Source organism: Sus scrofa, chromosome 12 (genome assembly GCF_054392235.1).
Source record: "Sus scrofa isolate SSC_HxYL_T2T_F1_AM1 chromosome 12, Sscrofa_HxYL_maternal_Yorkshire_Landrace_v2.0, whole genome shotgun sequence".
NCBI classification, from domain to species: Eukaryota; Metazoa; Chordata; class Mammalia; order Artiodactyla; family Suidae; genus Sus; species Sus scrofa.
The window spans coordinates 53,222,342-53,241,764 of NC_139394.1; the positions used below are offsets into that span (position 1 = coordinate 53,222,342).

Below are 19,423 nucleotides of genomic sequence, written 5' to 3' on the forward strand. Positions count from 1 at the left end.
ACTCTCTCCTTTTCCTTCCATCGCCGAATGCTGTTAATGTTGCCTCTGAAATGCCTGAGAGAGCTGACACTTCCGTTTCATTTTTGTGGCCATAAGCAGAGCGGAGCCCCTCCCATGCCCTTCCTTCCTGTGCCCCTCCCCTTCCAGGCACTGGGTTCTCCTCTCTGCTGCCTGGAGACCCCCAGCAAAGCCCCGGAGGTCAGCCACCTGCCTTCCACAGCTGTGCTCCCCTTTGCCCACGAGACAGAGTTCAGATGGTTCAGTCTCTGTTTCCCAAACCACCTTCACGGCTTCTGTCATGTCTGTGTGACACCTCTATCCATTACTTCATAGTTTCCTTTAACTGGCTCCGTTTTCAAAACTTGAATGAATTCGTTTATGTCACTACCATGAAAGGAACGTCAGGCTGGCCTGCCACAAATAGAAGGTCGCTGTGAAAGATCAGTAACTGACTGTTGCAAAATAGAGCACCCCAGGTCTCAGGTGCTAGTAGGAGAGCAGGCCCCCCACTCTGGGAAAGTGTGATGGGGCTGCCCTTCCCGAGTGGGCCCCGGCTCTTCCCCCACATCTTCCAGGATGGCACAGTGGTCAGCATCATGGACTATGCAGCCGGACTGCCCGGGTCCAAACTCTGCTCAGCTACGTTCCTGCTGTGGGAACTTGGGCGAGAAACTTAAACTTTCTGAGTCTCAGTTTCCCCATCTGTAAAGTGGGCTTATTGATATTTGCTGCAAAGGACTGTTGTGAGTATGAAATGAGATAGGATATGCAGATCACTTCCAACAGTACCAAGTGCATCATAAGCCCCAAAGACTGATTGCTAGTTTTCTTTTCCTTTTGGAGGGCCTACTAAGTGCCAAGCATGTGTTTTCCTCTCTGGCCCCATAGTGCTCCTTGCTTTCACGCCTCTGTGCCTCTGTTCTGTGCCTTTCCCCTTCTTCTTTCTCTACCAGGCAGATGCTGAACTTTCCCTCCAGGTCTGAGGCTCAGCTCTCACCGCCTCGGTTACTCATCTCCCAAGGAGACCTGGCCCCCTTTGCCCTGTGTCCCCACGGCCCTTTATCCTGTATCTGTTCTAAGCCATAACCCACAGCGAACATTTGGCAAATGGGTCTTTCACATGTGCACGCTGTGCCTTCAGGATGATCGTTGCATTTGCACTCTCCCACCCGGATTGTCTTCTCAGAAGTAAATAATCCAGAGCACGCACCCGAAGACACGCAGCCCACCCTTGGTCCCCAAGAGTTCAAGCTCAAAGGACCCGGGAAGGTGCTGGCCAGTGTCCTCCCTTCAGATCCTGCCGTGCCGCTCCGGCCAGGCAGGGCTGGCTTTCTCATCGTGATGGAAAAGAGCCACAGGATTGGAGTCTTGGCAATCTGGGGGTTGAGGCCCAGCTCTCTGGTTTTTTGACTGTGGCCTTCAGGCCCACATGGAAGCCCTCCGAGTCTCCGCTTAGTCATGTGTGAACCCTTCGGCATCAGTCAGTTGTAAAGCTTGTCTGTTCTGTAAGGGCTTATTTTTCCAGGAGTGTGGAGGTTTGCCCGTGTGGGCGGGCTGGTCCGTCAACCTCGAGACGTAACGCAGGGGGGGCCTCTGTCAACCCCGGCCAGGGGCCACGCTGGCTCTCATGGCTGGTGTGCCCAGCTCCGTCCGGCTCCTCTTGGCACCTTCCCTTTCTCCTACCCCTGGCCCAGTGCAGGGATTCAGGGTCCTCAGGGAAGTGCAGGGCCATCTTCTCCCAAAACACCCAGAGAGAAGCCAGCATGTTCTTTGCAGCTGCAGGCACGGAGCATCACCCAGGCCTCCCCTCGGTCCCCTGCACAGGCCTCTGGCTGAGTCCCGGCTCATACAGCTCCTGTGTAGCCCTGGCCCCTGCTGTCAGCCCACCACTTATGGGGGACCTGTAGACCCCGGGATCCCCGCCCCTCCTCTCCCCTCACGTAGACCCTGGCCTTCATGCTCTCTAAACCTTTGTCCATAAACCAGCTGTGCTTCCTCAGGTTCTTTCACGCCCAGCGCTCATGCTGGGGTGACTGGGGAGCTGTGCCTTTTCTCAGGAGAAGGGGACAGAGGCTCTTGGTGGCATTTGGGCATCTCCCTCTGCCTCTCTAGGCCCCTGTGTCCTTGTCACTGTGACTAGGCTGTCAAGTGGCTTCTCTTGGTGTCTACCTTTGTGTCCATGAAATTAGGTGGGCCTGGTGGGGTGGGGGCTGCATTCCCTGGGGAATTTTGCATCTTCAGTGGTCCAGAATTGTGCTCTGAGTCTCCTGGGTCCTATTAGCGTGTACACAGGATGGATGTGTCACCAAAGTCAGCCCTGCCAGGTGCTGACAGGTGAGTAACACCTGCTCCTTCCCAAGGGGCCCTCCAAGGGGGGGATCAGAACGCAAGCTTTCTACCTTTTGGAGTCTCTCCTTCCTGAACCTGTGCCGCCTTCTCTCCCTCCACTCCCCGAACGCTCTGCTGCTGGGCTGGCGTCCTTCTCCCCTTCCACATGGGCCCTAGCACAGCACGGACCGTGACAGCCTCACCTCTGTGTCTGTGTCCTTGGGGCTTGGAATCAAGCCATGCGCACAAGCTCAGGACCTGGTGGCTCACACACAGCCACTGGACTCTCCTGTCTGAAGCATATGGGCATCCGGGTTCTCTGAGTTGAAGCTGTCCCTGCCTCCTCTCCGCCCTCTGGCTTTCTGCCTTGATGCCCCCTCTACCACGCCCACCCCCTCCAGCTCATCTGATGGCAGCCTTGGCAACCACAGTGATGGCCAGGCATTAGGGTTTTGCCCTGTACCACGCACTGTGCTAAATGCTTTATGGGTCTCATTCAGACCACCCAGTGAGGTGAGTATTATGATACCATTGTACAGATGAGGAAGTTGAGGTGCAGAGAGGTGAAATAACCAGACCAAGGTCACACAGCTCATCAGGGATTGTTCTGGAATTCAGTTCTAGGCCTGGGGAGTTCCCGTTGTGGCGCAGCAGAAACGAATCTGACTAGTATCTATGAGGATGCAGGTTTGATCCCTGGCCTCACTCAGCAGGTCGGGGATCTGACGTTGCGGTGAGCTGTGGTGTAGGTCGCAGATGCGGCTCAGATCCTGCATCACTGCTGCTGTGGTGTAGGCTGGCAGCTGTAGCTCCGATGCGACCCCTGGTCTGGCAACTGTGGGTGCAGCCCTAAAAAAAAAAGCAAAAAGAAAAAAAAATGGAATCATAGCATATGTGACCTTTTGTTTCTGGCTTCTGTCACTTAGCCTGTTTCTGAGGTTCATCCATGTTGTAGCTTGTGTCAGTACTTCACTCCTTTTTATGGCCAAATAATATTCCACTGTGTGGAAGGACCACGTTTCGATCATCCATCCATTGGTCAATGGACACTTGGGTTATTTCCACTTCTCATCTGTTGTGATGATGCGTCTCGTTCCTTTTGGTTTGGTTTTCCTGGGGAGCTCTTTGTAGCGGCCGGCTGTCTGCATTTGTCTAGCTTGGCTGCTTGGAACGCAAGCGAAAACAGGGCCGAGCATGGCAGGGTGGCAGGGGAGCTGGTGTTGTGGGAGATGCAGAGCAGGGGGCTGTGGAGGTCTGGGAGAAACTCTGTGCCAGAGGGAGGGCTTTAACCTGGCCCCAGAGCCACCCCCTAACACGGGGGATTTTGCCTGTTGTTCATTATTAACCGGTGGTTACGATCCTGACAATAGATCCCTGGGGCTAGAACAGGTGCTTATTCGAGATGCCAGAAATGTTTTCGAAGACATGTAAACAGCCCCGGACTCTTGCTTCTCTCTTTTCACTTGGAAGCCTGATCACCATTTTCTGAGTTATAAAAAGTTATCCATTTGTCTAGGACTGTGGGTCGCCTTGTGGGTTTGGGACCCCCATGCCCTCAGCGCTGCCTGTGAGCTGGCTTGATTGGAGAGGCAGCTTTCAACCTCTGTGCTGTGACACGTGTCAAGATCACTAGGGCTTATGGGAAAGTCATTACAAACACTAGTGAGGATACCGCTTCTGCTAATAACTTACCTCTTGCTAATAATTAGTTAGAGCAGATTCAAGGTTATCTCTTGATATGATCATGTTACTTTCACTGCTTGGTATATGGTATATGTGCTATGTTTACCTGAGAAAGGCCTGGAATTGCATGGAGCACCGTGTTCTCACTCTGTCTTATCTCCGCACCAGCTGGTGGCTATGCTGGGCCTGGCTGTCCTTGGGAGGGTGGCTCGCACGCAAATGTCATTGGTTGCGAAGGCTGGGGCAGGACGAGGTCGAGCCCCGCTGACCACAGCAGGGGTCGTGAGGCTGAAGCAGGGATTTCATCCGTTTTGGTTTGGGTCCTCCAGTTACAAAACCAAGGCTAGAATGTGGGACTCGGGCGGTGTGTTTGTTTCCTAGGGCTGCTCTCACCATGTATCATAAACCAGGGAGCTTGAACAACAGGCACTTACCGTCTCGGTTCTGAGGGTTAAAAGTCCAAAATCAAGGTGTTAGGTGCTCCTTCTGAAGGATTCGGGCCAGAAGAATCCTTCTTTGCCTCCTGTAGCTTCTGGTGGTGGCCCGCAGTCCTTGGTGTTTCTTGGCATTCCAGCGGCATCACTCCAACCTCTGCCCTCGTTGTCCCGTGGCATTCTCCTTGTGTGTCTGTGTCTCCACGCAGCCCCCTTCTCCTGTTATAAGGACGTGTTGAATTAAGGGGTCACCCTAGTGACCTTGTCTTGACTTCAAAGACTCTTACTTCCCAACAAGGTCACAAGTAACAGAGGTTAGGACTTCAAAATATCTTTAAGGAGGTTCACAATTCAACCCATAACAGGCAGTTAGTTCTTAAATGGCTCCCAGGAGGAGGGAAGTCAAGAGCAGGATGGGTGCAGGAGTTCCTGTTGTGGCTTAGGGGGTTATGAACCTTACTAGTATCCTTGAGGATGCGGGTTCAATCCCTGGCCTCGCTCAGTGGGTTAAGGATCTGGCATTGCTGTGAGCTGTGGCTGTGGCCAGCAGCTGCATCTCCGATTCAACCCTTAGCCTCAGAACTTCCATATGCCGCAGGTGTGGCCCTAAAAACAAAAACAAAAACAAAAACAAAAAAGAGTAGGGTTGGTGCAGTGTGGCCCATCCCCTCCCATAAGAGCCACTCCAAGCCATCCGGCTGCCAAGGCAGGGTTGATTCTAAATCTGTAGCCAAGGGCCCGAGTGTGGGTTCTGATCTTTTTGAGGGCAGTGGTCATGGCTTCTGCACAGCTTGGTGTCCCCTCTGGAGTCTTGGACAGAGCCCTGGAGCCGGCAGGAGGCCGATGGTCACTGGTGCTCCTTCCTGTTCCAGCACCTTCCAGGCTTCAAGCATCATTTGGGAAATCCTTCTGGCAGAAAATACATCATGCTCCCACTTGATAGTCCTCACCACTCCCTGGAGACTGATCCAGAGAGAACAGGTTGGCACAGGAGAGAGGGGCTCAGCCACAGAGAGTTGGGTATGGAGGCCCTTTGCCCGAGACTCAGGACCTCGATAATATCTCGTCTGCCTCTGGTTCCCTGGAAGGGGACATCTTGCACCTTATGGAGAGAACTGGACAGTGTGATTATGTATGTGAGGCTTGTCTGACCTCTGATGGTAAAAGCCTGCTGGCATTGCCCTCTTCTAGGCTTTGTGTTCTTGGAGAGCCAGGGCAGCTAGGGGTCAAGTGTGCCCAGAAACCATCTCAGGGGAGTAAGCCAGAGGTCCTCCGCTAACCCCACAGCAGTGCTGCGGATTCTAGGTGGGGCTTGTCTCCCCTCTCCTCCCCACAGGGTTTTCCCTTCCAGGCTTCCAGCCCCCTCCCCCGGGGGAGCTGCCTTCCTGTCTGTTCTCACCTCAGGGGCCCCTTCCTCCTTCACTTTCCCCCATGATGGCTCTTGGCACAGGTCCATTGAAGAGGAGCAGTGGCTGCTTGGAAAGGATTGAATGGTGGCTGGAGGGGGTGAGCTTGTCCCAGACCCAGCTCTGTTGAGTTCACAGCTGGGCTGGACCCCACATGGTGACGTCCAGCAGAAGGGGAGGCTGATGGCTCTGGCTGAGAGGTAGAGGAGCTGCATCCGTTCTTTTGTGTGTGAGCATGTGTGTGTGTGTGTGTGTGTGTGTGTGTGTGTGTGTGTGTGTGCCCAACAGTCACACGTGTTGAGTCCTGGCCCTTTGGTTCTTGTAGTTACAGTCTGGATCAGGTGTGAGGGGAACGCTGCTCTCCAGTCGTCAAGTGAGCCCGAGGTCCAGGAGGAAAGGAGGAGAGAGGCAGATGGGGGACTGGCATGACTGAGGTTAAGGGGTCACATAGACCCTCTGCTAAGTGCGGTGTTCACGCAGCCTCCTTACCTGGCTTCCTGGAGGGCAGGCTGCAGGGGCAGGCAGGGCTTGTGCCAGGGTAGATGGAGCCTGCCTGGGCTGAGGGGAACCAGGCTGGGGTGGTGTCTGGGCCCCAGGGCCAGGGTTTCCTCTGGAAAGATGGGGGGTTGGGCTCTGTAGGGAGTGTGGCTTCTCTCACGGAGGGGACTTGGGGTTGGAGCTGTCATCACTGTTGGCAGGATGGAGCCGGGACAAAGTATGGAAGCATTCTCTCCAGGTGGCAGTGGTGGTCCTTTGGTCATTTAAGTGGGAGCAGGTGGGGGCCTGACTCTCTGGGCTGCTTCGAGGTGGGGCTCTGGAGGAGGAAACAGTTCCAAAATTGGGGCCTTTGTGGCTCAGCCCAGTCTTCTTAGTCTCTTAATGCTGTTATGCTTGCCTCTCCCTCCTGTCCTACGATATAGCCGGGGCTCATCCAGGACAGCAGAGTCCCTTGTCCCGGGACTCCCCCAGGTTCTGCCCAGCTGGCCCTGTTGCATAACCACCACTCCGAAGGCTTATCCACTGCAAACATTCTGCCCAGTGATCGCGCTGTAAACCAGCACTCCATGGTCACCAACAAGAGCCAGATGGAAAGTGGGGAGTGTGTGGACTTGTTGCAATCGTGTTGTCATGGTGACACAACTCCGTTTAGCTGCCTCTCCACAGTCCTAGCCCACATGGACTAAAATAAGTTTTACCTGCAGCTTGCACAGCAGGCAGCCCTGTCCTTCTAAAGTCAGCTGTCTGGCCAGGGCATGTTTGTGTGTGTGTGTGTGTGTGTGTGTGTGTGTGTGTGTGTGTGTGTGTGTTTAAGGACAGAGGGGCCCCCCGGGAGGATGAACTGAAAACATTTACCCCGCTCCCCTTCTCCCACCTGGTCCTGTATCTCTCTCTCTTTTGTGTGTCTTTTTATGGCCGCACCTGTGGCATATGGAAGTTCCTAGGCTGGGGGTTGAATCAGAGCTGTAGCTGCCAGCCTACACCACAGCCACAGCCATGCAGGGTTGGAGCTTCGACCTACACCACAGCTCATGGCAATGCTGGATCCTTAACCCACTGAGCGAGGCCAGGGATCGAACTGTGTCTTCATGGATGCTAGTCAGATACGTTTCCGCTGCGCCACGACGGGAACTCCCCTGTATCTCTTTAGATCCATGGTTCTCAGCCCTCAGCATGCATCACATTCACCTGGAGAGTTTTGTTTTTTTCTTTTTTGGCTGCCCTATGGCATAGGGAGTTGGAATTAGATCTGAGCCACATTCACCACCTAGGCTGCAGCTGCAGCAATGCTGGATCCTTAACCCACTGTGCTGGGCTGGGGATTGAACCCAAGTCCCAGCTCTTCCAAGACACAGCTGATCCTGTTGTGCCACAGCAGGAAATCCATAGATTGTTAAAATACAGATCCCTGGGAGTTCCTGTTGTGGCTCAGCAGGTTACGAACCCGAGTAGTATCCATGAGGATGCGGGTTCGATACTGGCCCTGCTCAGTGGATTAAGGATCCAGTGTTGCCGTGAGCTGTGGTGTAGGTCACAGATACAGCTTGGATCTAGCGTTGCTCTGGCTGTGGTGTAGGCCAGCAGCTGTGGCTCCAATTGGACCCCTAGCCTGGCAACTTCCATATGCTGCAAGTGGGGCCCAAAAAGCAAAAAAAAAAAAAAAAAAAAAAAAAAAAAAGAAAAGAAAAAAGGACAACCTCCCCTCCCACCACGGATTCCTGGGCCCCATCCCTGGAGAGTCTGGTGTGCCCCTGAGAACATGCATTTCTAACAAATGTCCAGGTGATGCTGCTGGTGCAGAGACCATACTGGGGGTAGCCCTGCCTTAGATTTTAGTGCATCCCAGTAAAGAAATGCACTGGCTCTACTTTCTGCAGTGTGTGTGAGACTGTCCTTAGGCTTAGCTGCTGTTGGAGGAGAGGGAAGGGCACGGGGAGGTCCCCACTCACCTCTTCTGTGTTCTGTGGCCTCTTCACAGGAAGCAGGAGCTGGCCAACAGCTCGGACGTGACCCTTCCGGACCGGCCGCTATCCCCTCCTCTCACTGCGCCGCCCACCATGAAGGTAAGAGACCTGGGGTCGGTAAGAGGGGAGGAGGAGTGGGCGGGGAAAGTGCTGCTGCTTTGGCCACAGGCCCAGCTGCTTCTGTCCTCTGGGTCCGTGTCATGTCCCCACACCTCTGGAGGCAGCGTCCACTTGAGATTACCAGTGTGGGAAGACAGTGTGACTGTGAGATTCAGGGGTGTCAAGCGGCTGTGAGGAAATAGACTGCGGTCGAATGGGGGTGGGCAGGGTGCTTGGTGATTGGCGAGAGGTCTTGTGGAGCTGTAGGTTCTGGAACGAGGGGCCCAGGCGGGAGTAGGTGGGGACACTTAGAATGCAACTGGGTGCCTTAAGGGGCCACTGTCCAGAAGGGCTGCCTGGGGCTGGGGGTGGGGAAGGAGGGGTCCTGTGAGCTTGGAGCCTCCTGGAACTTGAATGGCACTTATATGCTGGTCTCCCTGCCTCTGACTGGCCCTCCTGTCACCCCAATCCCTGAGGGCGAGTTGCCTTGGCGGTTCTGGGGAGCCAGTCATTCTTTACCTGTTAGCACTTCATTCACAAGCCTCTTTCCTGGGCGACTACATCCCAGGACCCTAAGGGGCCAGCATCTTCCCCTAAGGGCCCCTGAGCTCTCCCCCTTTACCTATCGGTCCTTCTGCAGGGTGGCCGTATGCACCTGAACTGGCCTTCCGGGAGGAGTTAGGCGCAGTCAGTATTCTTGCCTAGGCAGCAATGCACCTCCCTCCCTCACACTTTGCCAGGTGAGGACTAGCTCTGAAGAAGTCACCTGCCTCCTGAGTCATCGGAGGGGACAGCAAGGCCAGCCCCTATCTTTGTCTTGGGGCTCTGCTATGAGGTGCCTCAGGGAAATAATTAGGTGTCTCTTTCTTGCTGGCCCATGTTGCACCCCATCTACCCTGACCTAATCTCTTGCAAACGGATGCCTTCAAAGGATGCAGATAAAAGGCATCTTCCCATTATTATCCCATATTGAATACCCACCATGCACAGAGCTGTGTGGTTTGCAATGAGGGGGAATACATGGAATGGCAGCCAGAGCCTGTCCTGGTTGGATTAGGAATTCAGGAGTGGGTGGGGTGCAGGGCTGAGCTAAGACAGCTATCCCGGTTGGGTATCCAGGGGCATTGAAAGCCAGACCACCGTCATCAGCCTAGTCACGGTGCTGGCATCTGAGCCAGGGGCTGGGGTGGCTTGCTTGCACAGGGTAATGCTGAGGCATATGGCCATTCTGGGTTTCAGCCCCTTGGTCTGCAGGGTTGGGTATGGAGCCTTGTCTCTGCTCATGGATGGCGGGAGTTTGCAGGGAGGACTCTGAAAGTCTCCCGGGAGGAGTCACTGAGTTCTCTTGGCAGGGTTTACTTATGTACTCAATTTATTCAACACACAGTATTTATTTGAATGTTGTATTAGTCAAGACTCTTGGTGGCAAGGGACTGAAATATAACTTATTTTGGTTTAGGCATAAAAGGAAATTTATTGCCTTCGTAATGGCAAGTGTAGACTCCAGGCATGGCTGCATCCATGAAATCTGTCTCTTGCCATTTCTTTTCCGTGTTTCATTCTTTGTCAAGCTCTAGCTTTGTGTCAGCAGATGGTAACAACAGCTTCTACTTGTTAAGGACCTCCAGTGGAAAGAAGAATATCTTTTTTCCCCCAGTAATTCTAATGCAAGTCCCAGGGAAGAAGCTCATTGGCCTGGTTTAGGTCACATGTCTATCTCTGAACCAATCATTGCAACCAAAGAGATGGAAGGCTCTGATTGGCCAGACCTGGATCACCACCTAGATGGTAAGGATGGAGGCAGGGGTAGCTCCTTAAGGCAAAATTGAAGGTTGTTGCAATGAGAGGAGGAGGAAATGGATCCAGGGCAGGCGAGGCCAGTAGTTTTCTACTGCAAGGGCTGACCATGTGCCAGGCCCTGTGCTGAGCACTGGGGACCTAGTAGTAACAGGGCAATATGATCCCTGTTCTCCTGGAGTTTTGTCATCTAGCGAGGGAGACAAAAATTGAAAAAACAATTGCAAGAATGGGGGATTGGGCATTTGCATCGTGGCTCAGGGGAAATGAATCTGACTAGTATCCGTGAGGACGCGGGTTTGATCCCTGGCCTTGCCCAGTGGGTTAAGGATCCGGCGTTGTTGTGAGCTGTGGTGTAGGTCGCAGACATGGCTTAGATCCTGTGTTGCTGTGGCTGTGGTGTCAGTCGGCAGCTACAGCTCCAATTGGACCCCTAGCCTGGGAACCTCCATATGCTATGAGTGTGGCCCTAAAAAGAGAAAAGGCCAAAAACAAAACAAACAAACAAACAAACTAAAAAGCACAGAGTAGCTCAGGGACAATGTAAGGTCTGGACTGGGGAATCTAACCTGATCTTGGAGAGAGAGGGTCAGGGAGGGTTTTGAGGAAGTGATACTTAGGTTAAACCCTGAGCATGGAGGAGGACTTCGTGAAGCAGAGGCGCAGTCAGGGAGGAGAGGGTTTTAGATGCTTGCTACTCCAAGCGAGGCCCAGAGACCAGCTGCACCTGCCTCATTTGGGAATTCCTTCGAGATGGAGACTCTCAGGCCTCCCTCCAGACCACTGAACGGAATCTGCATTTTACCAGCATTCCCTAGTGGTTCCCATGCATGTTATAGCTCAAGAAGCTCTGTAGGCGCTGTCCTCCATGAGGCAGGAGAGAGAAGGTTGCTCTGGAGGAACCAGGATCGCTGGAGCACCCACAGTTAGGGACAAAGAGGCAGATCTTCGGAAATTTTGCTCAGGATTTTGCACTTGGTCCTAACTAAGGGCATTAACGTCATTGAAGGTTTTAGTCAGAAGTGTAAGAGGATGGGACTTTTGAAAAGTCACCTTGGGGAGTTCCCGTTGTGGCTCAGTGGTAATGAACCCAACTAGCATCCTTGAGGATGTCAGTTCGATCCCTGGCCTCGCTCAGTGGGTCGGGGAGCCATTGTTGCCGTGAGCTGTGGTGTAGGTCGCAGACGCAGCTTGGATCCAGCGTGGCTGTGGCTGTGGTGCAGGCTGGCAGCTACCGCTCTGATTTGCCCCCTAGCCTGGGAACTTCCATATCCTGTGAATGTGGCCCTAAAAATACAGGGGAAAAAAAAAAAAAAAGGCCCCCTGGCCTGTGGGGAGGATGTGTGGGAGGGAGGGGCGTGGGAATGGGGTGGGGTGGGGGCCGCTGCAGGAGTCCAGAGGGGAGAGGCTGGTGGCCTGACTCTGAGGGGCTTGTTAGGGTATTTGGAAGTGGTGAGATTTCCTAGGAGGTGGGTTGGTGAGATATGAGGATTTGGGGAGAGGTAGGAGGCAGGAATGGCCCCAGGATTGGAACAACTGGATAAATGTCACATTCTCTGGGAGGGAGTGGCCTGGGAGAGAGGCCGAGGGCTGAGGTTCTAAGTGCTGAGTTGGACGTGCTTGAGGCCCAGTGTCGGTGAGTAGCTGGGTGTTCGGGGGGCCAGGCCTAGAAGGTTGGACTAGAGATAAAAATCTGGAGTCGGAATTCCCGTTGTGGCTCAGCGGTAATGAACCTGACTAGTATCCATGAGGATGAGGGTTCAATCCCTGGCCTCACTCAGTGGGTTAAGGATCCGGTGCTGCTGTGGCTGTCGTATAGGCCGGCAGCTGTAGCTCCAGTTTGACTCCTAATATGCTGTGGGTGCGGCCTAAAAAGACAGAAAAAAAAAAAAAAAATCTGGACTCATTTTTGTAGCGACAGGAATTGAAGCTTGGGGTGGAGGGGTGGGTGGGGGTGGTGAACTCTCCAGGAAGAGGATGGAGTGAGAAGATGAGATGCCTCGAGTGGACTCCCCAGGTAAAGGCAGGTGTGGAGGAGGCAGGGGATGTGGTGAGAGGGATGGGCAGCAGCGTCAGCCACTCTGAAGAGGCCAAATACCATTCGGAGCTCACAGTGGCCTCTGGGTTTAGTGGCCTGCTGGCTACTTAAAACCGCAATGCTCAGGAGTTCCCTTGTGGTGTAGAAGGCTAAGGGTCTTTCATGGCTCAGGTTGCTGCTGTGGCACATGTTTGAATCCCTGGTCTGGGAACTTCCACATGCCATGGGTGTGGCCAAAAAAACCCCCAGACCAAAAAACCCCTCAATGCTCATTATTTCCCGCAGCCTGCTCAGCACAGAGGGAGGAGCTGCTTTGCAGCTATACTTATAGAATCAAATGCCTGTCATCCAGTGTGTCCCTACACTGAATTTCCTGAGAACCGGGACCCCTTCCTGTTCTGTGCGTCCCCCGTCTCGGTAGATGTTTATGGTGCGTCGACTATTCTGGAATCCAGGCTGGAGGAGTAGGCGCTTATCTTCCACTCCTCTGGTTGTGCTCGAATCTTCCATCCCAGCAGCCCCTCTTTCTCCAGGTGATACGTTTCTAAATTAAGCCTGAACACATGGATCCTTTAAGATGTGGACTGAAGCCCTCTCCCTCCTCATCCGTCACCCGTGGAGTCACCCGTGTAAGACCTGGGCTCCCACTGGCAGTGTGCTCTCCAGGGTGGGGTTAAGCCTCTGTTCGCTGTCCTTTCCAGACCTCCTCAGGTTATACTGCACACCGAAGTCTGAGACGTCTGAGACGCCAAGCGTGGAGGGAGGGAGCTCTCTCCAGGGTCAGTGGCCCGGGAGTGGCACCCGGCCCCCACCCTCCCGGCATCTGCGCAGTGCAAGAGGATCTCGCTCAGCTCCCTTCGCAGCGAAGGCTCGGGGTGGTGGGAGCAGGGAAACCCCTTTGGTATTGATGAGCTTGGGAGTCGCAAAATGTCAGGGGTGGGGGATCATGAAGCTGGAGACCAGGGGGTGGGACATGTCTAGCCCCAGGTCCCCTCAAACTTAGCTCTGTTTCTCCTACAGTCAGAGAATAATTTCAGTTCTAAGTCCCAAACAATTTTTGATAAGATGCTCTCATTCTGGAATTCCCATTGTGGCGCAGTGGTTAACGAATCCGACCAGGAACCATGAGGTTGCGGGTTCCATCCCTGGTCTCGCTCTGTGGGTTAAGAATCCAACGTTGCCGTGAGCTGCGGTGTAGGTCGCAGACATGGCTCAGATCCCGCGTGGCTGTGGCTGTGGTGTAGGCCGGTGGATACAGTTCCGATTCAACCCCTAGCCTGGGAACCTCCATATGCCGCGGGAGCGGCCCTAGAAAAGGCAAAAAGACAAAAAAAGAAAAAAAAAAAAAAGATGCTCTCATTCCATCCCCCACACCAGGGACAAGCAACTTCCTCTAGCTGCTTCTCTGGAAGGGACTGCCGGAGCAGAAGCTGGCCTCCAGCCTGAGAAGTGTCCCCCAGGCCCCTTCCGCCCCCTCCCACCAGCACGCCTGTTGCAATTTGTCCTTTACACCCCCTCCCCCAGCTCTGTGTGTCTGTGGTTTTCGAGGGGATTTTTTCCTTGCTAATATGAAACTGAGAAAAAGCCACCAAAGAGAGGCTGAGCAGATGGGCAGGACGAGAGCCCGGTTCCCAGCCAGAATTCAAACTGTGGATGGCGCAGGGTGGGCTGGGAGAAAGATTTGGGGCTGTCTCCCTGGGAAGGCGGTGGATGGCTTCCAGGCCCACATTTTTGATGATCTGGTTTTCATACCCAAATGGATCACACACACCAGGGAGGGCGGGTGTGTGTGCCCAGCCGTGCCCCAGGCCCCGCAGGGTCAAACGAAGGCTGCAGTCCTCGTCCCTCAAAGAACCTGCTGTCTTCAGGGGGCCTCAACTGAGCAGAAGAAACCATATGGCTCAGCATGTGACCGGCTCAGTGTGTCATGTGGCTTCTCTGTGGGGGGAGAGGAGTGAGGATGGCTTCTTGGGGAGGCGGGTGCCAAGCCTGGGGGTTGGGGGACCCCCGGAACGAACATACAAACAACCTTTTGGGCTCGAAGGGGTTAGGTTTGACCCTCCTGAATCTTTCCCAGTGCACGGTTAAGTGCACGGGGCGTTCTGTTGAAGGTGATGATGCCAGGACGTGATGTGACCTGGATCTGAATTGTCACTCTTATCTCTGGAGCCCCACCAGGCCTGAACTGGCCTGGTCAGCTGGGAGGTGACCCTTGCTCGACTTCTCCATCCCTCTTTGTGCAAATCAGAGGGCACCTCCCTGGAGACCTTCTTTCCCAAAGAGAACAAGGAGGCCTGGCGTGCCTGCTGTGGGGGGAGCAGGAAATCTTATTCCTGCTCCCCCCCCCCCGCCCCCCTGGTACTTGGCTCTCCATCACTCACTAATGCCCCCGCAGCCCTCAAGGTTATGCAGGTATGAAACCCCCAGATGCTGGGGAAGAAAGTGGCCCCAGAGGAGCCTTCTCTGTACCCCTTCATTGTCTTTGGGCAAAGCCATGCCAGGTTTCCACCTCCTGCCCTCCCAGGGCTACTGACTGCCCACCAGCTGCTCTTTCTCCTGGGGAGTGGGGAGTGGGGGCTGGGGGCTGGGGTTTCCTTCCCAGCTTGTGGCACGGCTGGGGCACGATGCCATCTCTTACTGTGCCCTGGTTCCTGTCCTCTGTCTTCTGAACCCACTGGGGAGAGAGACCACCCCTCCTCTGTCAGGGTTGAGGGAGGGGGTTTCAGCCCCCGTCGGATGTACGAAGTTTGTATGGATGAGGCGAGCAGGTGTTTGTGGGAAGGTTGTTGGGACCCCTTTTGGGTGGGGGTGGGAAGGGCCCAAAGACGCCCACAAGGAGCTTTGGTTTCCCCTCTTCAAGAAAGTCTGGGGAGGGGGATGCCTGAGAGTTAGGACAAATATTCATTCCCCGCATGACCCCCGCTGCAGCAGGTACAGCTGGCTTTCCTGTTGGTGCTCCTGGCAAAGCTGCCTCTGGTCTCCACACAGACCCTCTTTATGTCACTGGTCCAGATGCCATCTCCTCAGGAACCACTTCCCAGGAGCCCTCTGATTTCGCACATGCCGACAGACAGGGGAGCCCAAGGCAGCGCGGCACAAGGGGGGCTTACCTGGGTCCGCATCTGTAGGGGGTGCCTTGGAGGCTCAGAGACGTGGAGAGGTCTGCGTGTGCACCACCTGTACGAACCCACCCCTCATGTGTGCGCATGTGTACATTGGCCTTGATTTTGTTCATTGTCTTAAGGCCAACTAGTCTACACTTCTTGCAAATCACTTAAAAATTTTTTTTTTCTTTGTAGGGCTGCACCTGCAGCATATGAATATTCCCAGGCTAGGGGTCGAATCGGAGCTCCAGTTGCCAGCCTATACCACAGCCGCAGCCATGCCAGATCCAAGCCGCACCTGTGACCTATACCGAAACTCACGGCCATGCCAGATCCTTAACCCACTGAGCAAGGCCAGGGATCGAACCCACATCCTCATGGATGCTAGCCAGGTTCATTACCACTGAGCCACGACAGGAACTCCCTTGCAAATCACTGTAGGTGGACCTGCATTAAAAAAAAAAACAGGAGTTCCCGTCGTGGCGCAGTGGTTAACGAATCCGACTAGGAACCATGAGGTTTCGGGTTCGGTCCCTGCCCTTGCTCAGTGGGTTAACGATCCGGCGTTGCCGTGAGCTGTGGTGTAGGTTGCAGACACGGCTCGGATCCCGCGTTGCTGTGGCTCTGGCGTAGGCCGGCGGCTACAGCTCCGATTAGACCCCTAGCCTGGGAATCTCCATATGCCGTGCGAGCGGCCCAAGAAATAGCAACAACAACAACAACAACAAAAAGACAAAAAAAAAAAAGACAAAAAAAACCCAAAAAACAAAAAAACTTTGCTTACTTTGGAATGCATAAATCTTAACTGTATCGTTTTATTAATGGATACACCCTTGGGGCCCATGCTCTGATTCAGATATAGGACCTTTCTGTCTCCTCAGAATGTTCCACGGTACCCCTTCCTATCACCCTCTCTGGAAGCAACCAGTGTTCTGATTGTTTTTTCACTGTAAATTAGTTTTCCCTGTTCTAGAACTTAATTTAGAAGGAATCGCATTGTATGTATTTGTCTGCGTCCAGGGCAGCATAACTGTGAGCTGCTTCTGTGCTGTAGGGCATATCAGTAGTCTGTTCCTTTTTATCCCTATTGTACGAATCCAGAACAATTTGTTTTTCTCCGGTTGGGGGACATTTGGGGTGTTTCCCCGTTGGGGCTCTAATGAATAGCCAGAGGCTCTGAATCTTCTGATGTAAGTTTTGTTCTGGATACTTGTTTTCATGTCTCTTAGGTAAATGTCTAGAGGAAAACGGCTGGGTCAAAGGGAGGGGAATGTTTACCTTTATATGAAACCGCCAAACTTTGGCCAGATGGCTGTACCATTATCCGTCCCTGTTGGCAATATTATGAGAGCTCTGACTGCTTCGCATCCTTGTCAACATTTGCCATTGTCAGTCCATTTAATTTTAGCCCCTTGCGTGGGCCTGTAGGGAGGGGTATTTCATTGTGGTTTTAATTTGCGCTTGTCGGATGACTAATGACCTGGAGCATTTTCTCTCCTGCTTGTGGACCATCCTGGCAGGTCCTTTGCGCCCTCCTCCCTTTGTCTTTCTGTGGGCCTTCTGTCTCGTTCTTTGTCTTAACAGGGCCCTTGATGAACAGAAGTTTTAATTTTGATGATGTCCAATTTCTGGATTTTTTTTCATTTTGTGTCTATAGCTTTCTGTATCCTACGCATTATTTGCTGACTCCACATCACAAAGATTTTCTGTCCTGGTTTCTTCTAGAAGCTTTCCAGTTTGAGCGTAGTTCTAAGATCCATCTCAAGGTCATTTAATTGTGGAGTGATAGAGGCATTGTTGGGCTGAACCCCACAGGCTGGCCAGCTCTGTCCTTGCTCAGCCTTAAGACGGAAGAAAGAGCCTAGAGGCAGTTACAGAGACCTCAAGGGTTTAATGGACAGGGGGCTCTTACAGGTCTGAAGCAAGGACCTGGAGTGCCATGCTGCTGTGTGCTGCAGACACGGCAGCAGACTTTGCTCCTGAAGGGGACAGGGAGGTGACCAGTTATGGGGGAATGGACTTGACATCAGATGGGCTCGCTGGTTACCAGGGAAACCAGCAGAGGAGCGTATCCCTCACTGCACCTTTGCCCCTTTAATAAGCTGGCGTGGTGGAGAGGTTCTGATCTAACGATTAGAACAGTCTCTAGCTGGTCGGGGGGCAAGTATGTAGACATTTACTGATTAGGCTCTGTGATTAAGAGCGAAAGCCTGTAAGGTGAGTAGGATGTAGGTGAGGCAGGACTGGTTGAGCAGGGAGATGTTCAGAGAGCCAGGGAACAGCCGTCTTTTTGCCTTTTTTTTTTTTTTTTTTTTTGTCTTTTTGCGATTTCTTGGGCCGCTCCCTCGGCATATGGAGGTTCCCAGGCTAGGGGTCTAATCGGAGCTGTAAGCTGCCAGCCTACGCCAGAGCCACAGCAATGTGGGATCCGAGCCGTGTCTGTGACCTACACCACAGCTCACGGCAATGCCGGATCGTTAACCCACTGAGCAAGGGCAGGGATCGAACCTGCAACCTCCCTAGTTGGATTCGTTAACCACTGCGCCACAATGGGAACTCGGAGAACAGCTGTCTTGAGTGGCCTGATCATATAGGTGTCTCGGCCCATTTATTCCCATGTGGATATCCTGTCACTGAAAAGACTTTGAGTTGCTTTGGTATCTTAGTCAAAAGTCCCCCGGCCGTATCCGTGCACCTATGCACGTGCACGGGTGTCTCTATAAGCCATGGTGTTTCTCTAGCTCAGGGATGGCAGATATGTGACATTTGGGCCATCACCCCAGCCTTCTGCCCCTACGGCAGATGTTAGCAATCCATCACGGCACTCTTGCCCATGAGTTGAGATGTGGTCTCAGAATCCTCTCCAACAAAGCCCTGCAGGCAGCTGCTGCCCGTCATTTGGAGCTGCCATGTGAGATGAATTGCCTCTGGCATCTCTGATCGAGGTTGGCGGACGAGGTTAAGGTCTTTGCTCAAGGTCTCACAGCTGCTGAGAGCGGAGCCAGGATTTGGACTCAGGTCCGTCTGTGTGGTTCCAAAGCCTGTGCTGTCCTGAGCATAGTCCCGACTGCTTTGCTTGAATCGCGTGCAGATGTTACTTCATCTCCCTGACCTCCAGTTTCTTCCTGTGTAGAATGGGGACAGTGGCCACCTGGAGGAGCAGGTGTGAGCAGTGATGAGGTTAAACCACCAGGCGGCTCGTGGGCTTCCTAACACATGGTAGGGGTTCGGCAAGGGGTTGTAAAAATAATGATGATATGATGGTGGTGGTGATGGTGACAGTGACAATGACAACGGCCACGACGATGATGATAACGACGTTGCTCTTGCCCTTGAGAAACGTACAGAGCGCTTCTCCCTGGGGAACTGGGAACCACGAGCCCGGGAGAGTCCCCTGCTGCTCCTGTGGAGCCTTCTGAGCTGGAGGCCCCCAGAGGGGAGTCCTAACGGCTCATTCCTAGAAATTGCTAATGGAGCCCAAGCTGCAGGCCTCGGCCTAGGCATCTGGGCCATGCGGGCCTTATTCCTTCTCTCTGTCTGGGGGGAATAGGCTAACTGGGCTTCCAGAATGGTCTTTCTGGGAACCCTCTTCCCCCTCCTGTGATTCTCCAGCCCCTCTCCCTCTCCTTCCAGTAGGTGTGTGATCGCCCCCACTAGGCCGGTGAGTCCATTTCCTTTGTCCGGGACTTAGATCCCTTCGAGGTTCTTTCTCAAAAAGGTGAGGCAGTGTGGAGCAGTAGTTACGAGCAGTTTCTGGATCCAGCCTGCTTGGCTTCAGGCTTTGCAGCTTCCCAGCTGTGTAACGTCTCGGAGCCTCAGTTCCCTCATGCGTAGGAATCTGAGAGATGCTGCCGCAGGTGGATGCGACGGGGATGAATTGAGATGATGGACGCTTAGCATTTAGCACAGAAGCGCGTGGTGTGGGCTGCAGACGTGTTGGTCACTATTATTCCTCCAGAGAAGAGCAATGCTCAGAGGGAAGGTCGGGAAGGAAGTACACCGATTTTTCTATTGTTGGTATAGAGTTTTCAGGACTCCTTGATTTCCAGCCCTGCCTGGTACCATGGCTGAG

The 19,423-nt window shown here is 53.6% G+C and overlaps 1 protein-coding gene across 20 annotated transcripts in view; it reads left to right on the top strand.

Moving 5' to 3' along the window:
- Window positions 1-19,423, top strand: part of RAP1GAP2 (RAP1 GTPase activating protein 2) — a 212,785-nt gene that overhangs the window by 103,602 nt on the left and 89,760 nt on the right. For all 20 annotated transcript variants that reach the window (XR_014821518.1, XR_014821524.1, XR_014821523.1 and 17 more), the window contains one exon: window positions 8,328-8,412. Coding sequence is in view for 14 of the 20 variants with exons in the window: in XM_021067635.2 (XP_020923294.1) it covers window positions 8,328-8,412 (85 nt within the window). In the remaining 6 variants the exon portion in view is untranslated. The remainder of the gene's footprint in view (window positions 1-8,327; window positions 8,413-19,423) is intronic.